At 43.5% G+C, this 27972-nt stretch overlaps 1 protein-coding gene across 1 annotated transcript; it reads right to left on the minus strand.

The window, feature by feature from the left end:
* Positions 1-357: 357 nt before the first annotated feature.
* On the minus strand, positions 358-27957 carry LOC117894169. The gene is made up of 4 exons (XM_034801071.1): positions 27822-27957; positions 6438-6743; positions 806-1929; positions 358-734 (listed from the first exon to the last, which is right to left on the minus strand). Exons 2-4 carry the CDS (start codon positions 6503-6505, stop codon positions 475-477), a joined length of 1452 nt encoding a protein of 483 aa, XP_034656962.1. The 5' UTR covers positions 6506-6743; positions 27822-27957; the 3' UTR covers positions 358-474.
* Between the last annotated feature and the right edge of the window lie 15 nt (positions 27958-27972).

Consider the following 27972-nt stretch of genomic DNA (forward strand, 5'->3'; position numbering starts at 1 on the left):
AATTTTATTACAGTTTTTATGATCTTTCAAGGGGCTCGTGCCACCCGAAAAAAAGTATGCAAATGCTTTGTGTTTAGCTTTAGCTTACTGCCTAATAAATGGGTTTATTTTAGACGGAAACTAGAGAGAAATCTTATCTTGTTTAGACAATTAACTAGGAAAAACCATTCTTTAGATTTTATCTAGTTGTACCTCATAGCTGGGTGGCCTCAATCGTACGGCTTGGGGGCCTGTGCACTACGCCATGGCTGGTGCCTCCTCTGTGGTGCATAAACGATGATCCATGGCACCACTGGCCTTGTCCACCACAACGACAATTGCATGGAACTGCAGTGCCACGGGATCTGTCTCCAATCCACCCAATCCGCTTTCTGCTGCCGCTTCTCTGTCTGCACGGAATCCACCTTCGGCCGCGTCTCTCCTTCGTTTCAGGAGACTCAACAGACGGCCCAACATTCGGCTGGGATTTCTATGCTACAGATTCGTCACTTGAGTGGTGCTGGTCGTGGTGGTGGCACCTGCAGTCACAATTTGCCGCTGCTGTAACGCCGGAGCCACTGCCGAGCGTTCTGCTCGAGAGGCGGCCACCTCATCCTGGGCCACTGGCAGCCAATTGTCGAGGAATTTCGGGCGGAAAAGCAGGGTGAATGTCGTACGGAACTGTTTGCTCATCGAGCAATACAGAATGAAGTTGATGCTGGAGTTTATTAGGGCCAAAATGTCCATTAAATCACCTGGAAAAAGGAAAGAAAAGAAAGGGAAACTCAATTAGAAGAGGAAACCCCAAAAGGAAGGAAAAACTTACTTAATCTCAGGTAGCACTGCAGAAAGAAGGCATCGCCCAGCAGGGCATTCATCAGACCCATGATACCCTGTGGAAATTCGGTTATCAAAAAGAGTAACAGCACCGCCAGCAGCATGCGAGTGGTGCGATCCGTTTGCTTCTCTTTCTCCAGCAGTTTGCTATTCTTTCGTGGTCGCTCTGCGGATTTTCCATTCACCAGTGGCTTTCCACTGCCATTTCCATTGGTGGTCGAAGCCACAGCGGGTGTGAGCGGTTTGCTGGTGAGCTTCTTCCTGCGCTGCTTGGCCTCCAGCAGGGCCAGGATCAAACGCACCGAGAGAATCGTCAGGGCAATGCAGGGTATCAGTTTGATGACCACGCTGTAAATCAAGAAGGTGGCATTCTGCAGGGAGGCATTGTGCAGCGCCAGATCGCTGTGGTACAACCGATACACGGTGACATTTCGCACCACCAACGAGGCAGGAGGTGCCACAGGAGCAGGCGTAGAATTTGTGGGTGCTACTGTGGCATTAAACCACAACGTTTCAGTGAGATTCAGGCTCTGTGGAGTGGCATTCAATGCTGCCACTTTAACGCTCATTAATTCATTCCGATAGTCGATCACGTACTGCGTCAAGGGTATCGAATTGATGACCTTTCCCATCGCATCCAATTGATCCATCCACTCGGTGATGGCCGTAATGAGATACAGCGACGGGGACACGACCAAAACACACACCACATATGCCGTGAAGATCGTGATGATGGTTGTCCGCATGCCGCACCACACGCGATTCTTTTGGGGATAGCCCACGGCTATGTAGCGCCACACGGCCAGCGTGACTGTAAGCCAAATGGAGATGGTGTGCAGGACCTGGGCAAATATTGAATGGAAATTGATGAAGCAGGCCCAGCCATAGCTCAGCTTCTGCTCCCGCGGCAGGCTGTCCGTCAGGATAAAGTCATGGATCGTGTAGGGTATGTACTCGAGCATCACGGCGAGATCGGCCACCGCCAGGCCCGTGAGTATCGCATTCGTCGGGGAGCGCATCTCCTTGCGGGTGAGCACAATTATGTTGAGAGTGTTTGCTATCGTTCCCAGGATGCAGACCACCAGGGAGACATAGCCGTGCATGTTCTTGTAGCTGCGGAAGAGAGAAAAGGGGGAATGTAATCCAAATTATATTCGAGTTATTATGCTCCAGTTAGCCCTAACTTTTGGCCTTAGATCCCCCAGCAATAAAACCATCCGAAAAAAATCCCACATTTCCGTTTGCAGAATTCCCCTCCAGTCGGAGAGGGGTAGGTGGAGGCCCAACAGTCGACAAGCAATAAAGTGGCTAAAGCCCAAGGCTCTGGCTTATTCCGTTTGCTCCGCAATGGAGTAGGTGGAACGGCGGCTGTCCGCCTACGCTGGAGATAAACATTTTACTGCCTTTACGTATACTCTGGTGCCTTTGTTTAGTTTGTTGTCGCGCTCTCTCTCTCTTACTCTTTTTAAGGCCACAGAAAACAAAATGAAAGAATTGTGGCACAGTGCGGAGGAGGGCAAACAGCCAGCAACTCAGATCTGCGGCTCAAAAGTTTTTCGGGTGAGCCAAAAATGTGTGAGCGTGAAAAGGGCAGAGAAGGTGGCAGAGTAGAATTTTCAAAAAATACTAGAAATTACAAAAATATCATAAAATACCGAGAAGTGTGGCACAAATAAAAAAAAAGTATTCAAAAAAGTTGTTCCTATTACCGAAATTCAATTCCTGCAATCAGTTTAAAAAATTCTAAAAAATACCACATGAAAATTCTTACAAATAATAAAAATAGAATTCATTAAAAAGTACCAAAAGCAAAACTTGATATAAAAAATTCAACTAACAAAACCGACAAAAAAAAATAACACTTTCAAAATTCAGAGCAGCGGGAGCTTTTAACGCTAAAATTCTGGTGCTTTTGCCCTTTGGCCCTGCAGAGTCACCACAGCCAACGTCACACGTTTTCCTTTGTTTGTTGTTTGCTTTTCTGCTGCTGTTGCCACAAGCCCCCCTGCTGCTGCTGCCACCGCTGCTGTTGCATGCACAAATTAGACTTAGAATACAATTTATTATGAAAATCTAAAGCCAAAGCCCGCCCCACACACACAGCAAAACCAGCAGCCTCCTGCGATTTTGCATTTAAGCCACAAAAATGTTTAATAAACTTACTGCCCCCCAATGTGGCAGTCACACTCTCCGAGTGTGAGTGAGGGACAGCTGTGTCCTGTCTCTGCTTCAGGTGTGCCCTGTGTTTTCTGTGTCTTCTACGTGTCTCCTGTCAGGACTTTGGTTAAATTGTTTGTTGCTCTGCTCCTTTCACTGCACATTTCCGAGAAAAACCAGAAAAACTAATCGAAAAGGCCATGTCCCCCAAGCAGGATGAAATTATGATGAAATGCAAACCAGGAAAACTTCATTCTATTTTAGAATCGAAAAACTGCAAGAGGTCCACAAATATCCCGAGCCAAACATTTGCCAGCACATTTTTATTTGTTTGAGAGGACTCTATAAATTGCAGAGCAAATTGAGGGAGAGAATTGTTCGTAGAGAATTTTTTTGTTTGTGCAAACAAACAAACTTTGCCCAAAACTATGAAAATCTACATAAATTTATGTTTGCCAGCTCGATGATGTTTGCTCTGTTGTTTGTTTGTGCTTGAGCTATTAGACAATTTGAATACAGAAATTGCAGAGGGAGGGAGGGTCTACTGCTTCATCTACTCCAGAATTGTTTTCCCCTTTTCGTTCTCCTATTTCTGATTTCTTATACTGGTAGGCTGATGCTCTAAAGAGAGCATCAAAAGCTTCGAGCAGCCAGTCGAAATCCTGTAGCTGACTTTGCTTTATTTCTAGGCCAATAACTTGCAGTCCTGTCCCTACGTTCAAGCTTCCCTTCAGCCGAGATTCGCGCATGCACACAATGCCAGGATTCCAGGACTTCATTCGCTGTTGTCGCCGTTGTCGTTGCCATTGCCCGTCCATTCATCAACATGGATTATCAAAGGCAATAAATTAGACGAAGCCACGGCACATTCTTAGAGGTAGAGACAGAGAGCGAGTCCTCTTGCCCCTGCCAGCAGCAGCCGCAGGAGGGGGGAGCAGCAGAAGCTGTAGGGAATGTTTTGTGCTTCTTGCAGCGTCAGAAGTTTTCTTGTGAATTTGATGAATGGAGTTGTAAATTCCCAAAGAGTTGTTTGCTCCCCCCAAAAAAAATAACGACACAAAACGAATCGAAACGAGACGAGGGTCTGTGCAGCCTCTTCCCTCCGCCCCGTCCGTTTTGGCGGCTGTCAAAAGTTGTTTCAATGTCGCCATGACTCACGTAGGCCTTTTGTGCCACCTTGCCAGCACCTCTGACACTCTCTGGTGGCAACCGTTTCTGTCCATCAGGGTTCTCTCGTCAGCCAGCGAGAAGCCGCTCTTTGCCACATGCCACACACGTCAGACGACGACGACGACGGAGGAAAATGTATTTTGTTTTATTGTTCAGGGAATACTACGCCCTCCTCAAGCGCATAGAGGAAAAAGAGTGAAAGCGAGAGACGCATTTGGAAAATTAAACATTTTCCACATTTTTCTTCGGGTTTTTGGTGTTTCGGTTTCTCGTTATTTGCAACAAAAGGACGTCTCTTCGGCCGCCGCCATCGACCGTTCTTTATTATTTATGTTAATTGCTTGTTTTGTGCGTGTTTTCTTGCGGTTTTTTCCTTCGCTTTTTGTGGCAGAGAGACCGCAGCTTTTGGTGCCTCCTTTTTGGAGATTGCGAATAAGTACGTCAGCCATCCATTGGATGGAATGGAAAACGGGTTGCACTTGACGCGCCTGACCTCCTGACTCCACTTCGTCGAGGGCTTTCGATGTGTGACTCTCCTTTGACTGCCGCTTGACTTGTTGTATTTTTGTGCCGCTTGAGTGGCGCTTGGAGACGCATTGTCGAGGAGATGACTGTGTGTGTGTGTGTGTGTGTTGTGCGTCTGTCTGGGGCGTGACAGCGTCAAGTGTCGTCCCTACGAAGAGTTGTGGGTTCTGTCGCTAGCAATTTGGCACGTCTTTGACACAGAACAAAGTAAATCCCTCGTCCAAGTGTTGGATACACATCTAATTGTTGCCACAAGAATCCCAGAGAGAGAGAGAGAGAGAGAGAGAGAGAAATACGACATCTCTCCCCCGACACTTGGCCCAACATTCTCTGGCTGGCAGGCATCTCTTAATTATATAGAAACCGCATTCAAGGGTGGCTGGGATGCTGAGGCAAGCCACTTTGTGGCCATTAACAGTGGTGGGGCACAGACATTGGGCTCACTAATTAAAACTAAAAGCATTGCAGGAGGATAGAGAGAAAGGTGCATCTTGGCTGTAACCAAAGAATGAATAAGGAGAAAGCTAAACCGAAAGTTCAACCCCCGAGAGGTAAATGAATGAATGAATGGCCAGGGATTTATTAGCTTCTGGATTTATATAATTTCAGCGTGGGTTTAGCTGCTCTCGCGTATGCCTTAATTTAGTTTCTCTACTGCTACTCTCCTCTCGTCTCTCTCTCCTTTTTACGACCTCCTGCCATGCGGCAGTGTCATAAATTCTGAATTTTTGTTGCCGCTGTTGGATTTTTTTATGGGTGCAGCAGACATTTGAGTGGACATTTTGGACATTTCGAAATTACTTGAAGGAAATTGCTTATCAATTAAATTGATTTCTCGTTCATTAAACTGCCATTGCTGTTGTTGCTGCCCATGACCTTGCCTGTTGACAAATCTGTTTTTTGTATTCCCTTTTCAGTTAATCGTCCGACAACAAAAATTATATGTCGAAATCAAAATTGAAGCGCTTCCTCCCAGCACCTGCCAACCTCCGTCTACGTGCGGTATCCCCACCGAAGCGAGGAGAAGTGCTAATCGATTTCTGAACGATTTGTTCCACATTGTTGTCATCGTTCAGAGATGGAGAGGGGGAGGCTAATGCTATTGTTTGTACCCTAGAGAAGATTGATTGATGGCTGGGCATGATAATTTCGAACAAATTTGCGAAGCTAAAGCAGAAGAGCATTTGGTGGAAGGAAATATAAGCAGAGAAGGGAGAGAAGGTAGAAGCACATTTTGATTTTCATTTTTATTGATGACTTTCCTTCTTCTAACTTGCCATATTCAGATTCTCTTTCAACTGACTTTTTTCTTGCGTTTTTCTGCTCTTGCTCTGCGTTTTGTAGTTTTGTAAAATATTGCACCAAAACAATAGGCACTAAAAATAGCATTTAAGATATTTTAGCGTACAATTCTGTGAATTTCTATGAAACTTTAGCATTTACCAAACTTTAACACTCCCATTCTCATTATTTAAATATCAACTTAAATTTCTGCAGGTATTCTCGGGGGTTTTTTCCACCATAATGGAATAAAATGAAGAAATGAAAAGGGTACATCCCAAGTCTTTGCTTTCCTTTTTCTGTACTGCTATTCTGCTTTAGTGCAGCTTGTTGTCGCACTGATTGGTGCTTGCACTTGGCCCCGTGCCCCGTGTGTGTTGGAGGAGTGCATTCCCCTTCTGGCATTGACTTTGACATTGCCCCCAGAGGCAACACAGGCTGCCATCCTGTTCCTCGTTGTCATCGTCGTCGTCGTTTTTGCTGCTTACCTTGTGTGGAAGTTATCCATGCCGCTGCCGCAGTAGAGCGGCGCTGTTTCATTGTTGCCACTCGACATGGTTCCAGTTTGTTGTTGCCTCAGATTTTGTTGCAATTTTGTTGTTTTTGTTGCTGTTGTTGTCGGTCTATTGTGATGATTTCTGGTTCTCACTCAATGCATACGTTGCAGCATGGTGGGGCATCAAGGGGCTGCCAAGGACAGCAGCAGCGTGGACGATGCATAGAAAATGTTGAATTAATTATTAATTAACGGGGAAAACTATCCACAGCAGAACGGCGGGGGAGAGCCGAGTGACCTGCAAGAGAGACAGAGTGTAAATTAGAGAGGGGAGAGGCATAGACAATTAAACATTCCGTGCAACACGACGTATAATTAATGCGAGTTGTAATTTGTTGCTGCATATGCATCTATCCAACCCCACCCGGGGGCACCCACAATGAACTTAAAAGTGATTAAATATCATGCCCCCACGGTGCAACAAGATGTGGCATGCCCCTTGTTGCAACTCTGCTGCTCCTGTTGCAGTTGCTTGCCCTTAAGCCGATTAGCGAAGCTGCTCATTCATTCCACATCCGCTTGTTGCCACAGGGATTCGCTCTTTTTTAATTTTGTTGTATTTTTTTTGCTACGCTCCACTAAAACTTCAGCGCCTGCTGCTGCGGTTGCAACTTAATTAGCAGCCACAGGGGGGCAGGCAAGTTCAGGACTGTGGACTATGGAAGGTTTGGGTACCTCTTTAAGGGTTTAGTGGGTGAAAAGCTAGCGAAAAGGGGAGAATGTGTATGGGAAATGCTTGCAACGATTACCTGTGTATCATGTTTGCTCTTGTTACCCTGCACAATGATTGCAATTTTTCATTACAAAAATCATCAGATAAATCAAATAAGATTAATTTCGACTGCTTTCAATACTCTAAAACAGCTCCCAACTCAAGAAAATCCTCCATAAATAGCCATACAAAAAAGTAATCCCAAGAGAAACGAAAAACCTGCTGTTACGCCTGAGAAAGTTGCTCAAAATAAGTTATTTTCTTCAATAATTCATCTAAAAATACCAACATGATGAGAAGAATACAAAAACAAATGCCTCAGCCTGTCAGATAATGCCCCAGCATGACGCTGATGAATAAACTGAATTAGCCCCATAGATAGATCTAGAGGCGAACTCATCAGAGGAGAGTGGCGGTAGGGCAGGAGGAGGACGTTAGACCACAGCTGACAGACAGACGGACGAACATTACTCGCAGGAATCGCTGGACTGGATGCAGGACTGGAATCTAAAATGTATCTAGAGGGCATTTTTAGTGCCTTCGTGGCGCTGCAAATTAGATTCATTTTGCTCTGAAGCTCTGAAGCCGGGATGCTGGGAAGCTGGGAAGCGTGACCTAAGCACACAGAACGTAGATAAACGCTCTTCGCTTTGGCTGCTGCTGGTTTCTTTTTTTGAGTTTATGAAATCTCTTGGTGTTTTATTTTTTCCCTTTTGTATGCTTTGCTTTGTCCATCCCATATTTCTCTCTGGCTCTTGTGGTCGCTGGAGCTCTGGTCGCGGGCATGTTGCAATATGTTATCTGTCATGTGTGCAGCGGCTGCCTCTTGCCTCTGTCTGTCTTTTCTCTTCCTCTAATTCTGTAACTCGTATTCCAACCTATCTCTGGCATCTCTCTGCCTGTCCGTTCGTTGTGGCTGCAACAATTTCTTTTTTGTGCAAAGATTTTAATTGCATTTGTTAGGCAGGCGGCTGCAAGTGGCAGATTGAATAAGGCAGGAGGAAGAGAAGAAGCAGCAGCAGCAGCAGCAGGAGTCGAAAGGAAAACCAGTAGCAGCCGAGCAGCAGCAGCAGCAGCCGCTGTAGAAACACAGAATGTGGCTGCAATTAACACGTTCCATGAGGCGCAAAGACCGCAAAGCCAACACACTGCTTAAATATGCATACGATGTGGCAGGATACACAGAAGACACTTCAGAGATGGAAACACCACAAATGGGGACAGAAAAGGAGAGAGAGTGGAAGTGGGAGTGGGAGACAGCTGAAGTAGAGAATTGGAGAATAAATGCCTTGCGCTAATGTGTGTGTGTTCGTGTCGCGAAACCCTTGTACGTAATTTGATTTGCAAATTTTCCTGCCTCTCCTTTCCCTTCGCCGTTTTTTCCATCGTTTTTATACCCGGTACTCGAAGAGTAAATAGGGTATATTGTATTTGTGCGGATAACGGTTGTATGTAACGCACAGAAGGAAACGTTTCCGACCCCATAAAGTATATATATTCTTGATCAGCATCAATAGCCGAGTCGATTGAGCCATGTCTGTCTGTCCGTCCGTCCGTCCGTCCGTCCGTCCGTCCGTCCGTCCGTCCGTCCGTCCGTCTTGTTTGTCGGCTAGTTCTCAGAGACTATAAGAGCTAGAGCCACCAAATTTTGGCACCAGACTGCTGTATGCTCACACTGAAACCAGTGTATTTCAAAAATGAGCCCCGCCTCCTTCCGCCCCCGCAAAAGGGCGAAAACCTCCCAAATCTACAATTTTGAAGATAACAGAAAACTAAAAACGCTATTCCGTAGGGAATGACCATATCTACCAGATCACCAAATTGGGATACGATTGGGTCATTATTATAGCCACAATGAAGAAATTAATTTGCAGTAGCCAAACCCACCCCGTCCCGCAGCATTCACACTCTGCGTCGCGCTGTTTATGGCCTGGCCCCTGACACGTCACTGCCTCTGCCTCTGCCGCTGCCTCTGCCGCTGCCTCTGCCGCTGACTCTGCCCTGACTCTGCAGTGTGTGTTTCTAGGGGAGGGTGGCGAGCTAAAGGAGCGTGTTGGCGTGAGTAGTGTTGTTGATGTAGATGACAGATGAAGAAAAAATGTAAAATTTGACAAATAACCGCTAAAGTGCAGATGTAGTACTGAGTGCCGGGTATAAAAGTTGTGACGCGTAAGAAGCGTCTCACACGTCCCTTCTCGTTTGTCATGTAAATGAGGCAAACGCTTAAAATTAGGATCTTCGGGGGCTCATTTTCGAAAATGAAACGACATTTAGCCATGGGTAAGGCGGAGGGTGTAAACGAGTGGAAATTAGGTGGAAATTCAATTTGTATTTAATATGGAAATTAGTTGGGCAACTGCTGGAAATTCAAGAGGGTACAGCAGAAGGTAACGCAGAGGGGGGGAAATTGTGGGTTATGTGTAGGTTGGGTAACGATTGGAAAACAGGAATTAATTAAGGATATTTATCATTATTTGAAAAAGAATTCCACACTAAGAAAACACAGAAATTAATTGATTGATGGGAACAGCTGCTATGACGGATGAACGGATGGAATGATTCACACAATTGTTTCTATATGAAAATAACAAATAAAAGAAACGGCAACACAGAACTAGCGGCAGTAAGAGAAGCTGCAGGCAAAATATTAATTAAAATCTGTTGCTGGCTGTACGTTTAATCATCATTCGATTATATAAATTAATTGCCGACATACAACTCTCTCTATCTCACTCGTATTTCATAACAGAGCTCTCCACACAACAATTGAGGATACATTTAATGTGATACAGATCCAGATACAAAGAGCGGGTATGCCAGTGCCACGACAATCTACTCGTTTGGGGAAATCAACGGGAAATCGGAAATCATTTACGTTTTAATTGTATAATATCTCTCTCAATCTCTCTTTTTCTGTGAGTGAGTGAGCGACAGAGATGACAACTGAAATGATTAATGAAAGGAATGAATGAATCAAGGAAATGAATGGCAGCTTGACGTTTCGCCCGCAATTGTATGCTATATAATTTTAACACAACAATACGGCAAAAGGATACATTATCCCACTGCCACATTTTGTGGCAACAATCTTTGATGACAGCTTAAACAGATTGCCACAGAGACGGAAGAGACAGAGAGTAAGAAAGAGGGTGGAAAAGACAGTCCCATAGTCAGAATCAAGCCAGCTTGTTTCTGCAACCAAAGAAACTTAATTTTGCGCATGAAATGCCTTCTAATGGAAAAGTAAAGACTTGAATTCAATTTTCCGGCACACATTTCCACGGCCTACACTCCAGTGACCACACAAAAAGCAGAGGCCGCATCAGTTCACGGAAAACACAGGTGGAAGGCAGTCAAAGTGGGAGAGCAACACAGGTGGAAAGCAGCCAGAACGAGAGGTACAGCCACACAGCTGGAAACCACCCGAAGAGTGTGTGAGAGAGAGAGAGGACAGCGAAAAATTGAAATCAAAACTGATTTCCGCATAAAGCAGGAGGCTGAGTGCTGCTGTGGTCGCTGGGGAGGCAAAAAGGGGCGAGGATGATAGCAACCACCACGCCCATCTTCCCACTGATGATGATGAGAACCCGCTGATGTCACGGCCATATTGTCCACCGTTTGAATGTATGCACGGGGCAGCGGCAGCAGCAGCAGCGAGGAAGAGAATAAGGCAGGGGCAGGCGCCACAGATAAACAGGGAACCAGATTGAGGCTTTCAGCCAGGGAAAAGACAGCGACAGATGCGCGAAAAATGGAACATCCATATGCCACAGAACGAAGTGAACCACAGCGCCAGCGACAGATACGCGGAACCGCCGGCAGCAGCAGGAGGAGAAGCATCCCCTGGCTGTCTGGACTTTGTGTCAAAGACAGGAACCAACAGGGAAAAGGACAAATGAAAAACGAGGCACCGACAGAACTGATTCCTGGCAGAGATTTATGTGCGGGTCCCCCCACCCGCCTTGAAGGTTGCTTTTTCCGGCTTCTTTTTTTCTATTTGCAGTTTTTCAAAATAATATTTACTCACAATATTGATTATTGATTGATTGTTCTTTGCTGCTTTTGTTTACCCTCTACCTTGGTCTCCTCCGGCTACTTTGGTCTCTGACTGCTGCCCTTCCAACTTGGTCTCCTCCGGTTACTTGCTCTCCGACTGCTACCCTATGTTTTCCCTGATACCCTGTTTATTTATTTACAATTTTTGTTTGCTTTGTGTCCGCGTTTTCCCTTCCTTTTTTTGTACTTCAAGCAAGAAATGCACTCGGAAAATATTTGTACACTGGGAGCACACTTCTAGATGCTCAAAATATCTTCCTTTACTCCCAGTTTCTCTCAGTATAGCATTGAATGAGTGAAGCGCTCCCCTCATCAGTGAAAGTGTAAGTGAAACTGTGGGAAAATCTTTTCTGTCTCTGGGCAATGTATTGAAGGGGAAAGTAGCAGCAGCAGCAGCATCAGCAGCTCCTTCCTTCCTTTCGATAGCAGCTCTCCCGCTCTGCCACTGAGAAGATGGACAGCTGGCAGATGGAGTTGTGGTCCATGGAATCGGTTGGTTTTTGTTTAGGTTTGAGGCTTTGTGGAGCGTAGGGGTTCGGTGGAAGTAAGTGTTGTTACAGACAGCCAAAAGTTGATCAAATTTTGCAAAATAAAGTGTTTTCGTTAACCAAGTGGAAAGCGTTTGCTTTTCCATTGCTATCAATCTGCTGGAGTGGCTTAAAGCAGTCGAATTTAATGGTGAAAATACGCACCCTTTTGGAGGAACTTCCTTTCCCCCAGAGATTCCGCAGGAAAAACAAAAAGATTAAATTTTGTGGAGCAAGCAGCAGCCAGCCTCATTATCACTCAGGATGCAATGCATGCGAGAATGGTGCATGCAACGTGGTGTGTTGTGTGGCAACAACCAGGGGCCAAGGACAAGAAAATGCATTAGGCCCCAAGACCCCTCTCCACGGACTGGTACCGGGGGACTTCGGCTCTTTCTTACAAACCTCTATGAATGGGTCACATTTTGTCACGACGATGACTTGATGTTGATGCCACTTAAACATACAAGGAGCACACGCACACACATGCCACATAAACGCTTTTCTATGAGCGAAAAACCTGCCAGTCATGAGTGTAATAGAGGGCAACCGAGGGGTAGCCAGAGAGCGCCGCCCCAGACACACACACACACAGAGATACATAAATACATTTTGATACAAGAATCTTCCACAAATATTTGTGTCAGGATGTCAGTAGAGAAGAAGTCCTTTTGACTTCCCAACAAATTTCCTGTCGAAAGTTTTTTCTCTCTCCTTTTTGTTGTTTTGTTTTCGCTTTTCTTCTTCCGCTCGGGTAACAGAAGTTTTTCTTATTTGCGGAAAATCTGTTTGGTTCGATGTAATTAGGCGGGGGGAAATTGAGAGACGAAGAGAGAGTGTCTTTGGGACTAGCCTTGTCACGACAAATATCTATCACAATCTCTCATTCTCCTACCTGTTGTATGACAATACATTACTCATACGCACAGGTGGCTTGGCTTTGCTCCTCTTATCCTGCGACCTTGGAAATCGCATTCGCGCGCTCCCATCCGATGTGTAAGCATAATTCAAATGTCAGCCAGTTGTCATTGTTGCTTTTGGCAAATTGCTTTCGCCTGTTCGTTCCCCTGTCCCCAGTTCTACATTTTTCTGGCAAGCAAAAAAAAACCCACTCCTCGGAACAAAATACATTTTCGTTTGAAATTCGCACGAAAGTATGCTGATATTTCGCTTTTGTTTAATGGATATTCATGGGAAGAATGGGTATGCCCGTAATGTAAGCCAGATGCCAACAAATTTACAAATTCCTCATTAATACCATCGATTGCTCTTTACTATAAGAGATGGAGTCTCTTTTGGCCAAGTAAAACCAACAAAAATCTTAATTTTAAAGCCAGAATTTTCCACTCCTTTGATGAAAATAAGATGTCAGTAGAATCTTTATCTCTATGGACTGCTAAGCATAGCAACCTCTCACCCATATCTGAGTACAGGGTATTTTCCCATCGCCTCTAGCATTCCATCTGTTTGGGTTTCACTTTCTAGTCTGTCGCCTAATGTCTGGGCTGTCTGTGTGTCTGTCTGCATGGAATTTATATATCATGTCGTATATCCACAAGTATTTCCCAGGAAAAACGATGCTGCCCACGCTGCAAATAGAAATTGCAAATGGAACAAAGAGATACAAAGGAATACTCCAATAGATAGCTTGGCAGACAGAGAGACTAACAGATACGATTCGCAGGTAAAACATGGTCTAATTTAAGACACAAAAGCGAAGAGTTTTAAATATGCAAAGCAGCAGATACGACTTTTCCCAGCTGACGAATCAATTTTACCCACACACAGCACATAAAAACACGTACATTTCATTTAGAAACCAAAGAGATTTAAGCTAGAAAACGCAGGTAGAAGTCAGAATTTTTGCACGGCAGAAGGCATGCATTTATGCATAGAAAATGCAGGCAGAAATCTAAATTTAAGCACGGCAAATGCAGTCAGAAATCTAAATTTAAGCATTGAAATTCAAGAGAATGAGTGAAAATTCCAAATAGAATTAAATGTGTTCCTAAAATATCCTTTATTTTTGGTTTATTTGTTCCTGCTTCTCCTATAATTAATTCCATTGTTGCATCGAAGGCTGCAGCATATCAGACCACAGACACACACACAAAAGTTGTCACTTATCAATGCAATTACACATGAGTTCATGCTCGAACTCGACGCAGGATGTGGACACACAAAACGAACCTCAAAGATACGAGTACATACGAGATAGATAACCCATGAAATGCAGCAATATGCTGCATATTTTGTGGCCTTAAATTGAGAACGTGTTTTGGGCACTCTTCTCGCTCCCTTCAATTTGTATGGCCCTGCCTCCCAGAAAACTATGTGGCAACTGCTCTGTGTTTGTGGCCAAGTTGCTGTTGCAAGTTGTTGTGGCACACACAACAATGCTCTTGTTAATTGAGTGGCAAAAAGCCAGAAAACCGAACGAGTCCGGACCGGACTCGAATGGACATTTGATTGCCCGAGCAATTTGTAGGGCTATTGGTTTTTCGATAATTGATGATATCCATTGCTCCATTGAGGCGGGAGAGATATGCATATAGGTTTCCATTTGATATGCATATTTATTCTAGAAATAAGCACCTTTCGTACTATTAAATTAGTCACTAAAATAACCACTTGCCTTCTATTTTATTAACCCGAAAATTAATTTACCCTTACCCCAAAGTCAGAAGTCGCTGACATTGACATTGTGACGAGGTCGCGCCCCCGAAGTTCGCTCTGTTTTGATACAAAACTTTGGCTATTGGCCATGTCCCTTTTTCTGCCGAAAGATACAACTTTTTTTTGTCTCTTTTGCTATAATAAGCGGGGTGAAAGTCGTCTTCTTGGCTCGTCCGGAGTACACGAACAATTGAGGTGTAATAATTGTATAATACAGATAAGGCAATGACTTCCCTTCTATTTGCGTCTTTTCTTTAATACGGCTGTTGGTCTCTGTTTGTGTCTAAGAAAAGTTCAATGTTTACCAGCATCGAAGACTATCTACACCTGAGTTTCCTTCAGGTTTGGCATCTGCCTAGATAACTCTTTCATTCTTCTTGCCTTACCTTCTATCAAATATAACCTATTTTTGCCAGTCTCTACTCAAGTTGTCATGTTTCCGCCTTCATTTAGCTTTGCCTTTTTTATTTTCTTTCACATTTACATTTCACAGGCCAGGTGAAATCCGAGCTAAGGTGATTATCGAATGAATTTATAGTAGATATGCAGAGGGAAGAACCCGAAGAGCAAAGAGTAAGAAGGCAAACCAAAAGATGAAGAATCCCAGAAGCCTTGAAGAGTCTCGTCAGCGTCTGTCATTAAAGAGAATCATTGGGGCAGAAGCAACACGTTAGCAACACGGAGGTCGCTCGAGGAAAGGTGTGGCCATGGCACTGCACTCAGTCCCGCCACCCCTCAGCCACCAATGCAGAAGTAAAAGGGTTCAAGGTCATGTTTAAAAAGTGTTGAGAGAGAAAGGTGTGAAAAATCTAATGAAAATTCATGTAAATAGCACGGCGAAGGAGAATAGTAATTAAAAAATTCTCTCAAAACTGCAAAAGTTAAGCACATTTTTCGTTTGCAGTGGGGAAAAGTTAAATGCAAATTTTAAAGCAAACAACAAAATTTCTCTTATTTTTTTTTTACACATGCCATTAGCACACGCTTTTCCCTGGAAAATGGCGAAAAGTGTTATTATAATGGTTGGAAATTCAAGCAACGTTTAGCAAATGTTTGCCAGTTTTCCCTAAAACCCTTTTGCTAGAGAGAATTTTTCCGAGTGTGAAAATCTGTTTGGTGTTTTGTGAGGGAGAAAGCTCGAGGAAATGCGTTTTGCTTGCAGCTGCAGAGGAGAAAATAATGTGGAAAAGGGTTAGAATATAAGAAAAAATGTTGGCAGATAATGGCAGGACGGACGACAGGAAATGTCATAAAACCAAAACGGAAATGACACTTTACACAGGGGATGGGGATGCCACTGCGGCTCCTCCTTCATGCGGCGTGGATTTCAATGCAAATGTCACAGAAACACACAGCTCGACTGCACATTAAACAGCCAGAGACGACAGACAGACAGAGTTCCTTGGAGGCATGCTTTGCGGATGCGCCGATATCGATATCCAGGATAATAACTCAAATGAATTGCCTTTGGGGCGAGGCACTCTGCTTTGGGGCCTCTCAATAAAAATGCCAGCCAGGACATTGTGTGGGTCCCAGATTTGCAACAACAATTGATAGCGGGAGAGACTGCGAGGGAGTGGCAAACACAAACAAACACAAAACATGAAAATGAGTCGCACAAGGACGTCGCGCCAACGCCGCCGCCAAGAACTGCACAAACAGATGATTCCTTGATGATTCGCTTCCATTATCATTCGCTTCATTCGTTCCTCTCTGCTTGCCCGCTTGCCTTCATTCCTTTTTTGTTGTATTTCTTCAGTCGCTCCCTTCGTTCCTTTGCTGAGTTCTTCATTTATTCAGTGATTCCTTCATTCAGCGTTAAAGTAAACGACATTAATGGAAACATCAAAGTAATTTGATTGCATTTTCCTGCCACTGCCACACCCGCGCACAGCAACCAACAATGAAGGAATTTTCACATGTGCACATATACAAGGATGCATGTACATACACATGTACATATATGTGTATGTACAAATATGTGGCATAAGTAGCATGGGGATGGACCAGGGGCTAAGGCACAGACAGTGGGGCATCCAGCCATACCAGTAGCAGTCCCGCTGTTCATGTTTTTGCCATGGATATGCCAGCACCACCCGCAGAGGTTGCTCTCTCTCGCTCTATGTGCCTGCTCTGTGGTTATGGATACGCTCATTTATATCTCATGTGTGTGTCTGCCCTCTCTCTTCTTTCTCTAATACTCTCTGGGGCGACGGCTGCCTCTTCTAAGTTTGATGCTGTGTTAATTTCATTCGGCGTGCACACAAAAATAGATAAACATGAAATGGAATACATGTCCAATGACACGACACTGTTCGCTCTGCTCCAGTAATTGCCCCCTGGCCACCGACACAAAAATGGCAAATAAGATTATCGCCAGAGCAGCGGCAATGGCAATACTCTTGTGAAGGCCAATGTTAAAGTAGCATTAGGCATGGCATTACGCATTAGAATGTCCAATGGTCATGTCCCAAGGCTAACTGCAATCATAATTCAATGGCAGCAACCTTGAAACCTTCTGCGTGAGAGGCAAACATTACTCGCAGATGAGTAAATGGAAAGGGGGGAATAAAGCGAAAGGATAGAGGATAAAGAAAACGAACAGTTCTCAGGAAAATGCAGCAATTGCTGGAATCCGAATCCAGAATAAAAATCCCTTTTCAGAACTAGAAAAACAAAACCAGAAAGAAAGGGATAGAGCGCTTCAAACAACCAATTAAAATTAACGATAAGCTCATCCCCAACTTAAAATACTTGTTCCTAGAGCCAGGAGCAAAGATTGCGCACTTTCCAGAGTCAGAAAAAAGATTTTTCATACCCCAAATCAGAAAAGATTTACCACTTTCAGCTCCTGTATCAAAAGGAGGAAAAAGAAAGTAGACACGAACTTAAATTCGAGTTCCCGAGTCCTAATTTATGTGCAACATTTGCAACACGTGGCTATCCCTTTACCGCAATGCGTACATAAATTTCACGAAAATTAACCAGAAAATGTCGCCATTAAATAAACATTTTAAACGGACTGTCGCCCCACAAATGGAGAAATAACTGAGAGATGGACCTTAACAACCTAAAGGGACTGACTAACGACTAACAGAGAAACACCTCAGAAAAGAGGTTTCAACTGAGAAGAAGCTGAGCAGCAGTAGATATACCAGAGAAGAGACACCTAAAGGGGCAGACTACACCTCAGAAGTGTGGCTATTGCAGAGAAGGGACAGTTGTGGGAAGCCAAGGAGAAATATGGTACCCAACGGAGAGAGAGAGAGGGAGGCCAAGGTGCTTAGGCCCACCATATATCATCAGGTGTAGGCCTCAAAGGAAGCAAGGTGTTTGGTTCCGCATATTTATTTATGGGACTCCACTCCTGTACGCATACGCAAAACACCCTTTTGTTTATTTATATTCAAATTTATGACACTTTCTGCATAAATCAATGTTTAGTCTTTGCCTTCTGTTCATTTAATTCTACGTCTGCCCAAAACGAGGATGATGATGATGATGTGGCATGAACCTGAATTATGCAACGACACAACCGATGACAAAACTTGTAGGCCCAGCTGCGAGGGCGTGTATGTGTGGGCGTGGCCTTATCAAATTCCTGACACAAAACACATGTCCCTCATTTTTGAGATGCAAATTTTGTATCTTCTGTAAATGTGGCACAGATGTTTTTGCGGTTTGTGTTCTGTGTCTGTCTCTCGAACTAGACTTTTTTTTGGTAGGTCCTAAACTTTAAGGTTAAACAGGTTTCAGGGACAGCCACAAGGATTGCCCTGCTGTTGTCCCAAGGGCCATGTGCGGGTCTGAGTGACACATTAAACAAATACACGGTTCAGGCAGAGGCAGCGAGGCAGCAGAGAGTTCACGTCAAAAGGGTCAAACAGAAACAGAAATTTCAAATCAAAGTTTTCACGATTGATTTCGGAATTGAATTGGCAATGAAAATCGTTTCTGACACTCAACTTTGTTGCCGTTTTACGATGTGTGGGCATAAAAATCAAACGAAAAGTTTATTTTTTGGCTATGAAAAGTAACTCTAAAATATTTTTTCCATGACTTTAAAATTGAAATAAAATTCACAAATTTTGCAGCTTTAAAGCTTTTATATTCACAAAAGTAATAACAAAATGTATTTTATATTTTCAGCAAGATTTTCCACCAACCATGGCAAAGGTATGTCAATTAAATATTTTATTTCTGACTTTTATTTGGGAAATGAATGTTTTTGCAACCCTAATCTACTCATTCCACATCCGTTCCCCACCTTATGGCATTATTATCGCTCAAGGATTATGACAAACGAAAGCTTCTCCAGCGACAGTTCGCAACCATTTGTGGCGGTATTTGCGTTCCCTCTAGAGGCAGGAACCCTTCAGACTCCTGCAGCTAGAGTCAACAGAGGGGTGCTCTACGCATTCCCCAATGTTGAACTCTTTCCAGGCAAACAGAAAAAGATCAAGCAAACAACTCAAACAAACAAAACTGAACAGGCTGCCAAGAGTATTTTCACGCGCATTAGCTGCTCGTTTTCCAAGGGGAGAGCACACACACACATTTTTTGGATGCCCGGCACCCCACGTAAAATATGCAGGAAAGTTCATCATGAAAGCAAATAAAACGCATACGCCGCCGCGTGGGCGGGCCGGGCCGGGCCCAGCAGTCCTGCTGTCAAAATATGAATAATGGCAAAAGACCAGACGCGCAGGGGTGTGGGGTTCCCCCCCGCACATTTTAGGCACATTTTATAGGCACTTTTTTGTTGCTCCTCTTTTTGAGGCAGCTGTAAAAAAAATTAAAAGCCTGCGGCTACTTGCAGAAAAGTAAAGGAGGGTAGGGGGGAAAGGCATACTGCCAAGTCAGCTGAAAATAGCTCAAGCAGAAGGCGGCGGGCGACTCAAGCCTGGCCTCAGTTTCAGATTCAGTCTTGAATGAATGCCAGAAACGAAGGTCAAGTGAGTGGGGCCCCACTTTCGTTGCTATTTCCTTGGGGGGGTCGAAGGGGAAGGAATGCTGTTTTAGAATGTTAATTTTGTATGAGCACTCACTCAGTTGGTTTGGGTTCTTGTCGTTGTTTCGTTGGGTTTTCAGTCGAAGAGTGGGGGACATGGGACAGGGACACGCTCTTTCTGCTGACCACTTGACAAAATTTTCATCGCACAGAGTGCGGGTGCGGAGGGACCGGGAACCCCTGTGCAGACGTGAAAAGCAGTTGGAAGTTTATGTCCCTACGTGTCGGCCATAGTTAATTTATTATCTTTATCCCAGAGATACAACAGAGGGTCGGCAAAAGGACACAGTGTGGGGCGGAGGACTCTATTTATTTTGCAAGGGACCGAGGGAGCGAGGGAGCATGGGCCATGGTATCGCTAAGCGCTTTAAAAAATTACCGAGCACTGCCGTGGAATGCTCGTCGTTGTCGTCATTCTTTCGACAGCTTTAATCAATTGAGGGGAAAGCTGCTTATCTTTTTGTGACTTTTCATGCGGGAGAAGCGCGCAACAAATTATGACAAAATGTATAAAATATATCCCCATAAAATGGATGGCACAGAAAGAAAGCAAAGATTGATGTGGGGGAGAGTGAAGTGAAGTGGAGTGAAGCGAAGAGATGACACCCTGGACATGTGCTGGAAATAGTGAAGTTATTTTCTGTTAAATATTCCCAATTTTTTTTGGTACTGCTCTGTGTGTATCGTATGCCAATCAATTTGATTTTTTCAATTTTAATTCAATTAAATTCTTCAATTACATTTTTCAATAAATTGCAGCAAATTGTGCTTCGAATAACATTTTTTTTAAACGATTGCCTTGCATCTGCTGAAATGTTTGTCAGGCTTTCATCAATTCTGATATTTCATGGTTGTTTTTCGGACTAAATTCCTGTCTCCACATACATTTTTCCCGCACCATTTAAACGTTTCATCAAATAGTCAACGTTTCATTAAATATGTATTACATTTTCTTTGGCATGGAACTGCACCATTTAGCATTCCGTAATAAAGTATTCTACATTTTGTGTCTCTGCAACCAAGTATTTTATTTTTTTCAAGCACTTTGCCTTTAATCCTTAATTTTGTATGTGCCATTTTTGTCTCGTATTGATTTTTGATTGCTTCCACCGCAAATTGCTTTTGCTTCCATCAAGTATGATATTTATTGTGCTGCCTTCATACAGGGTACCGTAATGTGCTTTATTACGGCAGTGTCACTAACAGAATCTAGTGTCATTAATCTACCATCCCCATTCCCTTTTCCCCCCTGCATCATGCCAGATTGGCCTGAGCTACTCATCTTATGTGTGGCACCTTCTCGTCATACCTAGTCGCTTCACCTCACACTTTATCTCCGTTCCGTTCCATTCGGTGCCAGGACTTTGGTCTTTGTTTTCTCCATTGTGTGTGTGTGTCACCGATGCTACGCTTGGTCGCTTCTGCTGATTGATGAGGCCTCATTTCGGGGCGACTTGTTCTATTCTGTTGCTATTTGTTTATGTATATTCCCTACGATAGTACATAGAACGCCTCGCATAAATCACACAGTCTGTCGCAATTGTGCATGCAATTTGCATTTAATTTTTAGTTGAGCGAGAGATGGAATCCCAGTTGTAGGTAGACATCCTTGTCGATGATGAGCTGATGACTACTGGGAATCGGATCGAATGTCGACGGTCGCTGGGGCGATAAAGTGTTGACAAATTGAATGATATTTTGCCACAGCCAGAATCGGACTACATTTCCGGCGACAGCAGAGAGCCAGAGGAGGTCCCAGCGACCCTCTGCTTAATTAAGTTCTTTGGCTAATTTTCCCCAGACAGACAGATAGACGGACAGACGAAGGCATTAGCACATCACATATCATCATCAGGGAAGAGGGCTGTGTGGATGAGGCATGCGGCATCGAGCTCGGACGAGTCAACAGCTCTGTGCCTCTCTCGCCAAATGTCATCAGCACTAATGGAATAATTTGAAATCTACTTAGACCGCCTGCCCCCCCGTCACCAAAAGGCAAGGACAATGGGTGGTCAAATTTTGCACCCCCCGAACGCCACCCTAAATCTCACTCTCTTTCTGTTGCTCTCTCTCCCTGTGTGTGTGTGGGGAAGTAATAACATTATTTATGTTGTTTTAATTATTTTACGCATTTTAGCTACAGCCACAGAAAATTACAACGAACTGCAATGTTGGGGCGTGTGACCACGGGGCCATCCCCTCCCCTGCCTTTCCCTCTCTCAGTGTTTTTCCTCGTCGTAATTAAGCACGAAGAAGAAGGCTAATTGAATTATGTGAGTGAGTGCGGGAATACTTATGTGACCGCCCTCTCTCCCCACGCACACACAGGGTGTCCATTAGCTGGTACAAATTGTTTTGCAGCAAAAGGCTTAAAGATGTGTTGTTGGCCAGCCAGGCAGGCAGGCAGTCAGGCGAGATTGAAACATGTTTTCGCACTTACGGATGGGAAGTGAGAGATCTCTTGACAGACACTGAGAAATTTGTTTTTTAGTTTGTACGAGAAGTGCAAGTGAATTTGTTGTTACGGAAGTTTCCGGGGAAGTTTCAAGAACTCGAATGTGTTGGGTATTTTCACAGAAATTTGTCACAGAGCCTAAGGCAAAAATTGTATAGGCATTTGGTCCAAGGAAAACAGGGCAAGACCATGGAATATGTGGGAGAGCGGCAGCTACCTTTTTTCTTAGACATCTACTGATGCAAACTATAACTATCCACAAACACCCTGTATCCTTTTCCCTGTGCAAGTAAAGACATAATTACTTTCATAGTATTTATAGCGATTGGACTGATAAACGTGACAAACTTTCATAATTCAGACAAACAAACAAACAACATGAAACAGGAAAATTGTTTGCCAAAGTGTAACCGAAAGTATGAGTGGCGCATAAATTGGATAATTTTGTTTGCTAATTATATATCCAACGATATTCCAACGATATGCCCATTAAAACACAATTAGCTGAAGGGGCGGGAAGGGGGAGCGAATGACTGGGGGCGGTGACTACTCCAATTACCTTTAGTGGATGGGCCCAACCATTTCGAGTCAAAGTTTGTTTTCTTCTGGCAGTAAAAGTAATGGCAAAGCAATCGTAAAAGTGGTTTATTGTAATTTTGGCTGGTATCCTAATGAAAAGAAGGTCAAAGTCATACCCAAGAAAACTTAAGGAAAAGCGAAGAAAAGTTAAGCGAAATTTTACCGGATCTATGGGGAATGTTCCAGAAAATAATAGAAAGGGTTCCTTAAATCATATAAACTGAAGTGAGTAAGAACTGAAGCACGGACACCTGAGTTGTGGACACTTGAATGATATAACCTGAAAGGATATACCGCTGAATGATAGATGGAATGATGACTACATCCACACGATGTGTGAACTGCCGTGCGAGTTTTCTATTACCATCTTTAAACGTCCCGTTCCTTATTTTAGCCATAAAACTCTCGAGAAAACTATCTACTTTTTCATAGATAAATTTGTTGATGCATCAATAAGTATCCTCTCCACACTTTTTATATGCCCATAACTTTTAGATAGTCTCTCTTGACATTTCTTGAATTATGCGCCAAGCGATACTCAATGCAGTTTATCGAAACGGCGGAGGCACACGCACTCGACACTCGCTGGGGATTGGGCGTTGTGGGGGGGAAAAAGGTCATCAGCCATTGTCGGATTGATCCTTGAACTAGTTCTTATGAGTTTATGACCCAATTATGCCAAAGTGTCTGGCAGTTGCTGCGATACGAACGCGTTGTTCGCGCTATTAAAAAATGCCTTCCCCCTGCCACCACCCTCAACCTGCTGCCACTTGAAAGCTCATTCAATGAACCATGGATGGATGGCTGGATGGAGGGCCCCCCAATGATTTGTTTGCTTCAACTTCTTGGCCCCCAAAGACACGCACCAGCACTCATGTGTGTGCGTGTTGTGTGTGTGTGTGTGTGCCGGAAAACCGTAGAGAAGTTTTTCCTGTGCAGTTGCTTGCGATTTTGATTGCTGCAATTGGCGGGGGGGCAATAAATAAGGCAGGAGGCAGGCAACCGGATCTGTTGTGTGCATTCAGAATGTTGTCTATTACGTGCCTCCGCAATGGCAGAGGGCGGAGCAGTGTGCCGCCTTCTCCTCCTCCTCTCTCACTCTGCACTCATGTGTGAGCAGCCGAAGGATATCCCATTGAAATGTAATTTAAATGGATTCCGTTTTGATGTCTTTTGCTTGGGACATCGCATAACCATCCCCCACAATCAACCCAAAGACGTGCCTGGTCACCTGGCTGTGGTCACCCGCCGCCTGAATGACATTTATGGTTATCCAAAAGCAGTTTATCCCTCGTATGGGTTGTTTCCACCTCAAGGAGGGGTTGCCAGGCGACAGATGTTGCCGGTGGTAAGGAAATTTAAGTGGAGGCAAAACCCATTTACCAGCCATAATGTTACACTATTACAGCGACACTTGACACCAACATTGCGGAGGAGTACAAAATTGTTTCCGAGTAGTAGGTTGATTCCAAGAATTGGTGAGGGAATGCCATATGTGGTTTCACGGAATGCCCTTAAAGCAGTACCCAGAATTAACTTTGGTGTGCCTGTGGGCTGCGGTGGGTGTAATATTCATCTGAAGAAGCACCTGGTGAGAAAAAGGACTCCAACTCATAAAACTGTGATGAGTTTAGCGAAAATACTTTTGGGTGTTCTACTGTTAAATTCATTGGACACATTCCAAAGGGCATTTAATGGCCATTTGCTGTTGCCAAATGTTGCCGCAGTGGCAGAGGTGCTGCTGCTGCTTTGAATTCTTCTCTTGACGATGGCTTCATTAAGGTGCCATGGTCATGTCCTTGCCTTGAACGTTTCTTTTTTGTTGGTTCTACTTTTTACAGCGTTTAACAATTAGTGGCAGCGGAAAGACGTGGCTGTGGTACGTGGCATACCAAAATTGTCGTCGCTGAGGCGCAGTGGCAGTGGCAGCCAGCCAAGTGTTGCAAATCATAATCACAGTTTTGCCATCGTTTATTTGCATTTCGCTTCACTCTGCTCCTCTTTTTTGGGACTTTGAGTTCTCACTCTCATAAATTATGCAAGAGTCGTCGCTCGCTGATTCTTTGCTGTTCCTGCTGCTGCTGCTGCTACTTCTTTTTCCGAATTTATTATCACAAATATTTCGTTCCCTTTCCGCTTTTTGTGTAGTTTGGAATCAACTTTTTTCAGTTGTTGATGCCAGCGCGCCCTGTAAAGCGCCTCAAGTGTTGGCATTTTTGTGTGACAATTTTTTTGTTGCTTCGCGTTTTGTTTGCGTTTTTGCGCACAACTTTTTCTCTCGTTTTTTTTTTGTTTTTGCTTATTTGGCTAGGGGAAAGTCCGAAACAGGAGTCAACTTTTCTATGCTTTTTCCAGTGCTTCGGTTGGTCCAGCGCTTGAGGCAATTGTGTGGGCGGTAGAGCAGTGGCAAAGTGGGGCAAGTGGCCGTTTCAGATGCAGCTGCATGAGTTTCCCATTGGCAAAAAAAAAAAAAACGTTGCATGCGAAAGTGAGAAGTGTGAATCTATTGTAGCATAGCTTTTTATCAAATATTAAATACATTTTTTGAGGTGCAGCAATTGTGGATCGAAGGATTTCTCGCTCTAAAACATAAAATTGGTTAGAAATGCAACTCCCTAATGAATATACGAATTAATAAATATTATAAAGGAATGAAACTTGCATTCTTCCACTGGGAATCTTCTAAAAATAATTGTTGTTATTTTTATTAATTATTTGTATTTTTTTGCATGGGAGTTTATTTTGTAGCATTTTCTTATACATTTAAAGGTTTTATTTTCTTTCTCTATAATACAAAATCATCGGTGTAAAAGCCCTCTTGTAGCCAGAAGCTCCATTCTTAAATTTAAGACTGCAAAAAGTTAAATCTGGAATTCATTTCATGTGCTGCCCCGTTTAATGCCTCAATTGCTTTGCCATTCATAAATGCCTCCTCCCCCCACTGCAACCCGAGCGAAAGCAAACGGAAAAAATGGAGGAAAAGCATAAAGTAATTTTTACATAATTGGCATTACGTGCAGGGGGAATATTGTTGGGATATCAATTTCATACAAATCAGAGGCACAAGTACAGGACCCAAGGACCCCAAGGCCCTTGCCGCAATCTCAACGAAAACGAGAGCATAAAAAATGAGAGCCATGGCCTAGAACTAGGCGCGCCTGAGGGCTGAAGGCCAACACACACAAAAGCACATATACACTTAATGGATGGGTATGGGGATCGGAAAAAACAATCGAAGGCAGGCAGCAGGCAGCAGCCCACACGCTTATCACAAATCAACTCAAATTACGAAACTCAAACACGAGAAAATCCACAAACAAAAAAGTGGAAATATTTTGTGCGTGCATAAAAGAAAACAAAACAAAACGGTATTTCCACACACACACACACAGCCACACATGCACCCCACACTTACCGCAATTGACATGAAATTGAATGAAAAGCTAAGGAAACTCGAAGGGAAAGTGGAAATCGTAGGCTAGAAATTTGCCTGCGCAAAAAAATAAATAAATAAAGTAATATTCAAGTCAATAAGGCAAATCGTTGAGCGTTGATTTTCGATTATTATTACGCATACGCATGTAGGCAGCCGCACACGTTATGCAAATCAGTCTTCGGCACCCATTTTCCAATCTCTGTCTATTGTCTACTGACAGGGAAAACCCATCGTAATTTATAATTTATAGATGGAAAATTACTTGCAGATGACAGCAAGTTTTTCGTCGCCTCCCAAAAAAAAAGCAGTTTCCACATGAAAGTTTTGGGCGAAAGTTTTAACTGATTTTTGATTAAAATCTTTTGCCATTACGGCAAAGGAAACCGCGACTACAGGAAGCACAAGTCGAAAGTCGAAAGTCAAGCCAGAAATTGAAAACTGAAACTTTGATGCCGATAAAACGTCATTAAAGTTCCCCCGGAAACTTTGGACAGAAATCCACAATCTGTCTGGGAAGATGAGCCTCAAAAACATACTGTAAAGGGAAATGATAAGGATTTCCCTTCCCCACTATTTTTAATTAAGTTTTTCCCCTGTTCGTTGTTGTTGTTTTGCGGGTTTTCCTGTCACTAATAAATTGATAGATGACTGAGTTTTTGTTTTGTTGCTATGGCTATTGGTTATGGTTATGTCTATGGCTCTGGCAAAGGGGTTGTAGGATCATGCGGGATACCTGGAATAGGATACATTCCACAGAAAATATTATTTTCTTTTTGCTCTGTTAGATTTGAAAGGGGCTTTTTTTGTTGCATGTTTTCGGTGTTATTTTCTTTTATTTTCTTTAGCGGTGCAGCATCCCGAATAGAGAAATAGAGATTGATTGGAAATGTGCTCATATTTTGGGGGAAACAGTTTCATTTTTGTGTATCCCGTTGCATAAGGCGCTTAGCGCTGCCATAGCCACAAACACCCTGAGGTTACATCACCTTCTATCCCATTTGAATAAATACTTATGACCATACAAAATATCCTTGAAAATTACAAAACCCATAAATCTATAAAAAGGTATCTTTAGACTACTTCAACTCTTTGGCTTTTCTTTATTACTTTTTGTTGTCTCTTGTCACGTGCCAAGTGCCCATAGCCGTCGTCTCACTTGTGGTAGTATTTTCCCAGTACCATTTTAGTGCGATTGTTTGCATTGTCTCATGTCCACAAGGAAATTCAAACTTTTCTGTGGGGGGTTTTCTTTATCTTTTGATAGAGAAATCACTTGCTTTTTTTTTTTGAGGGGTCTCGGTCGGCGACAATAGACTGCCAAAGGGATGGCCAAAAGCAGAATGGGCGAAAAAATACTTGAAGGGCTGCGTGTCCGTGACAGAGAACGTGGACGCGTGGGCATGAAATCCTTAAAAATAGATGACCCTTTGCAGAGGGTCTTTGTTCAGAGACTTTTCTTCTATTTTCATGCACTTAAAGAGTAGCAAAATGGTAAGGAAAAAGTGTTGAACGGTGAAATGACCCAAAACTCGCTTAATTTTTGGACCCAAAAACACCGCACAAGTGAAAACCAATCTATTGGCGCACGCATTTATCTTGATAAATTTCCTGGAAAAGCGGCTGTAATTGTCTGACTTTGCGCTCAAAGTCTGATGCGATTAGGAAAGAAAAGCGGATTGCTTTCAAATATCTATGGCACTCACTTGACGGCAGATGAAAGAGGATGGGGCTGTAAAACTTTCCAAAAGAATGCCCCCTGGCACTCGCTGTGGCACTGCAGTGCAAATTCACAAATGCGGTCAAATGTTAAGAGGGTTATTTATTGCCTCCCCACAAAAATAATTCAAATGCTTTGGACACTTACTGCAAATGCAACTGGAACACACACAGAATGCGACGGAATGCGGCACCTCTATTTATCGTTTGAAATTATGCAAATTTATTGCCAACAGCTGTTCCCCGTAATCAAAAGCATTTCATTTTCACTTGATGTATTTAATGCATTTTTGGTGTTT

This window comes from Drosophila subobscura, chromosome J, assembly GCF_008121235.1.
Source record: "Drosophila subobscura isolate 14011-0131.10 chromosome J, UCBerk_Dsub_1.0, whole genome shotgun sequence".
NCBI classification, from domain to species: domain Eukaryota; kingdom Metazoa; phylum Arthropoda; class Insecta; order Diptera; family Drosophilidae; genus Drosophila; species Drosophila subobscura.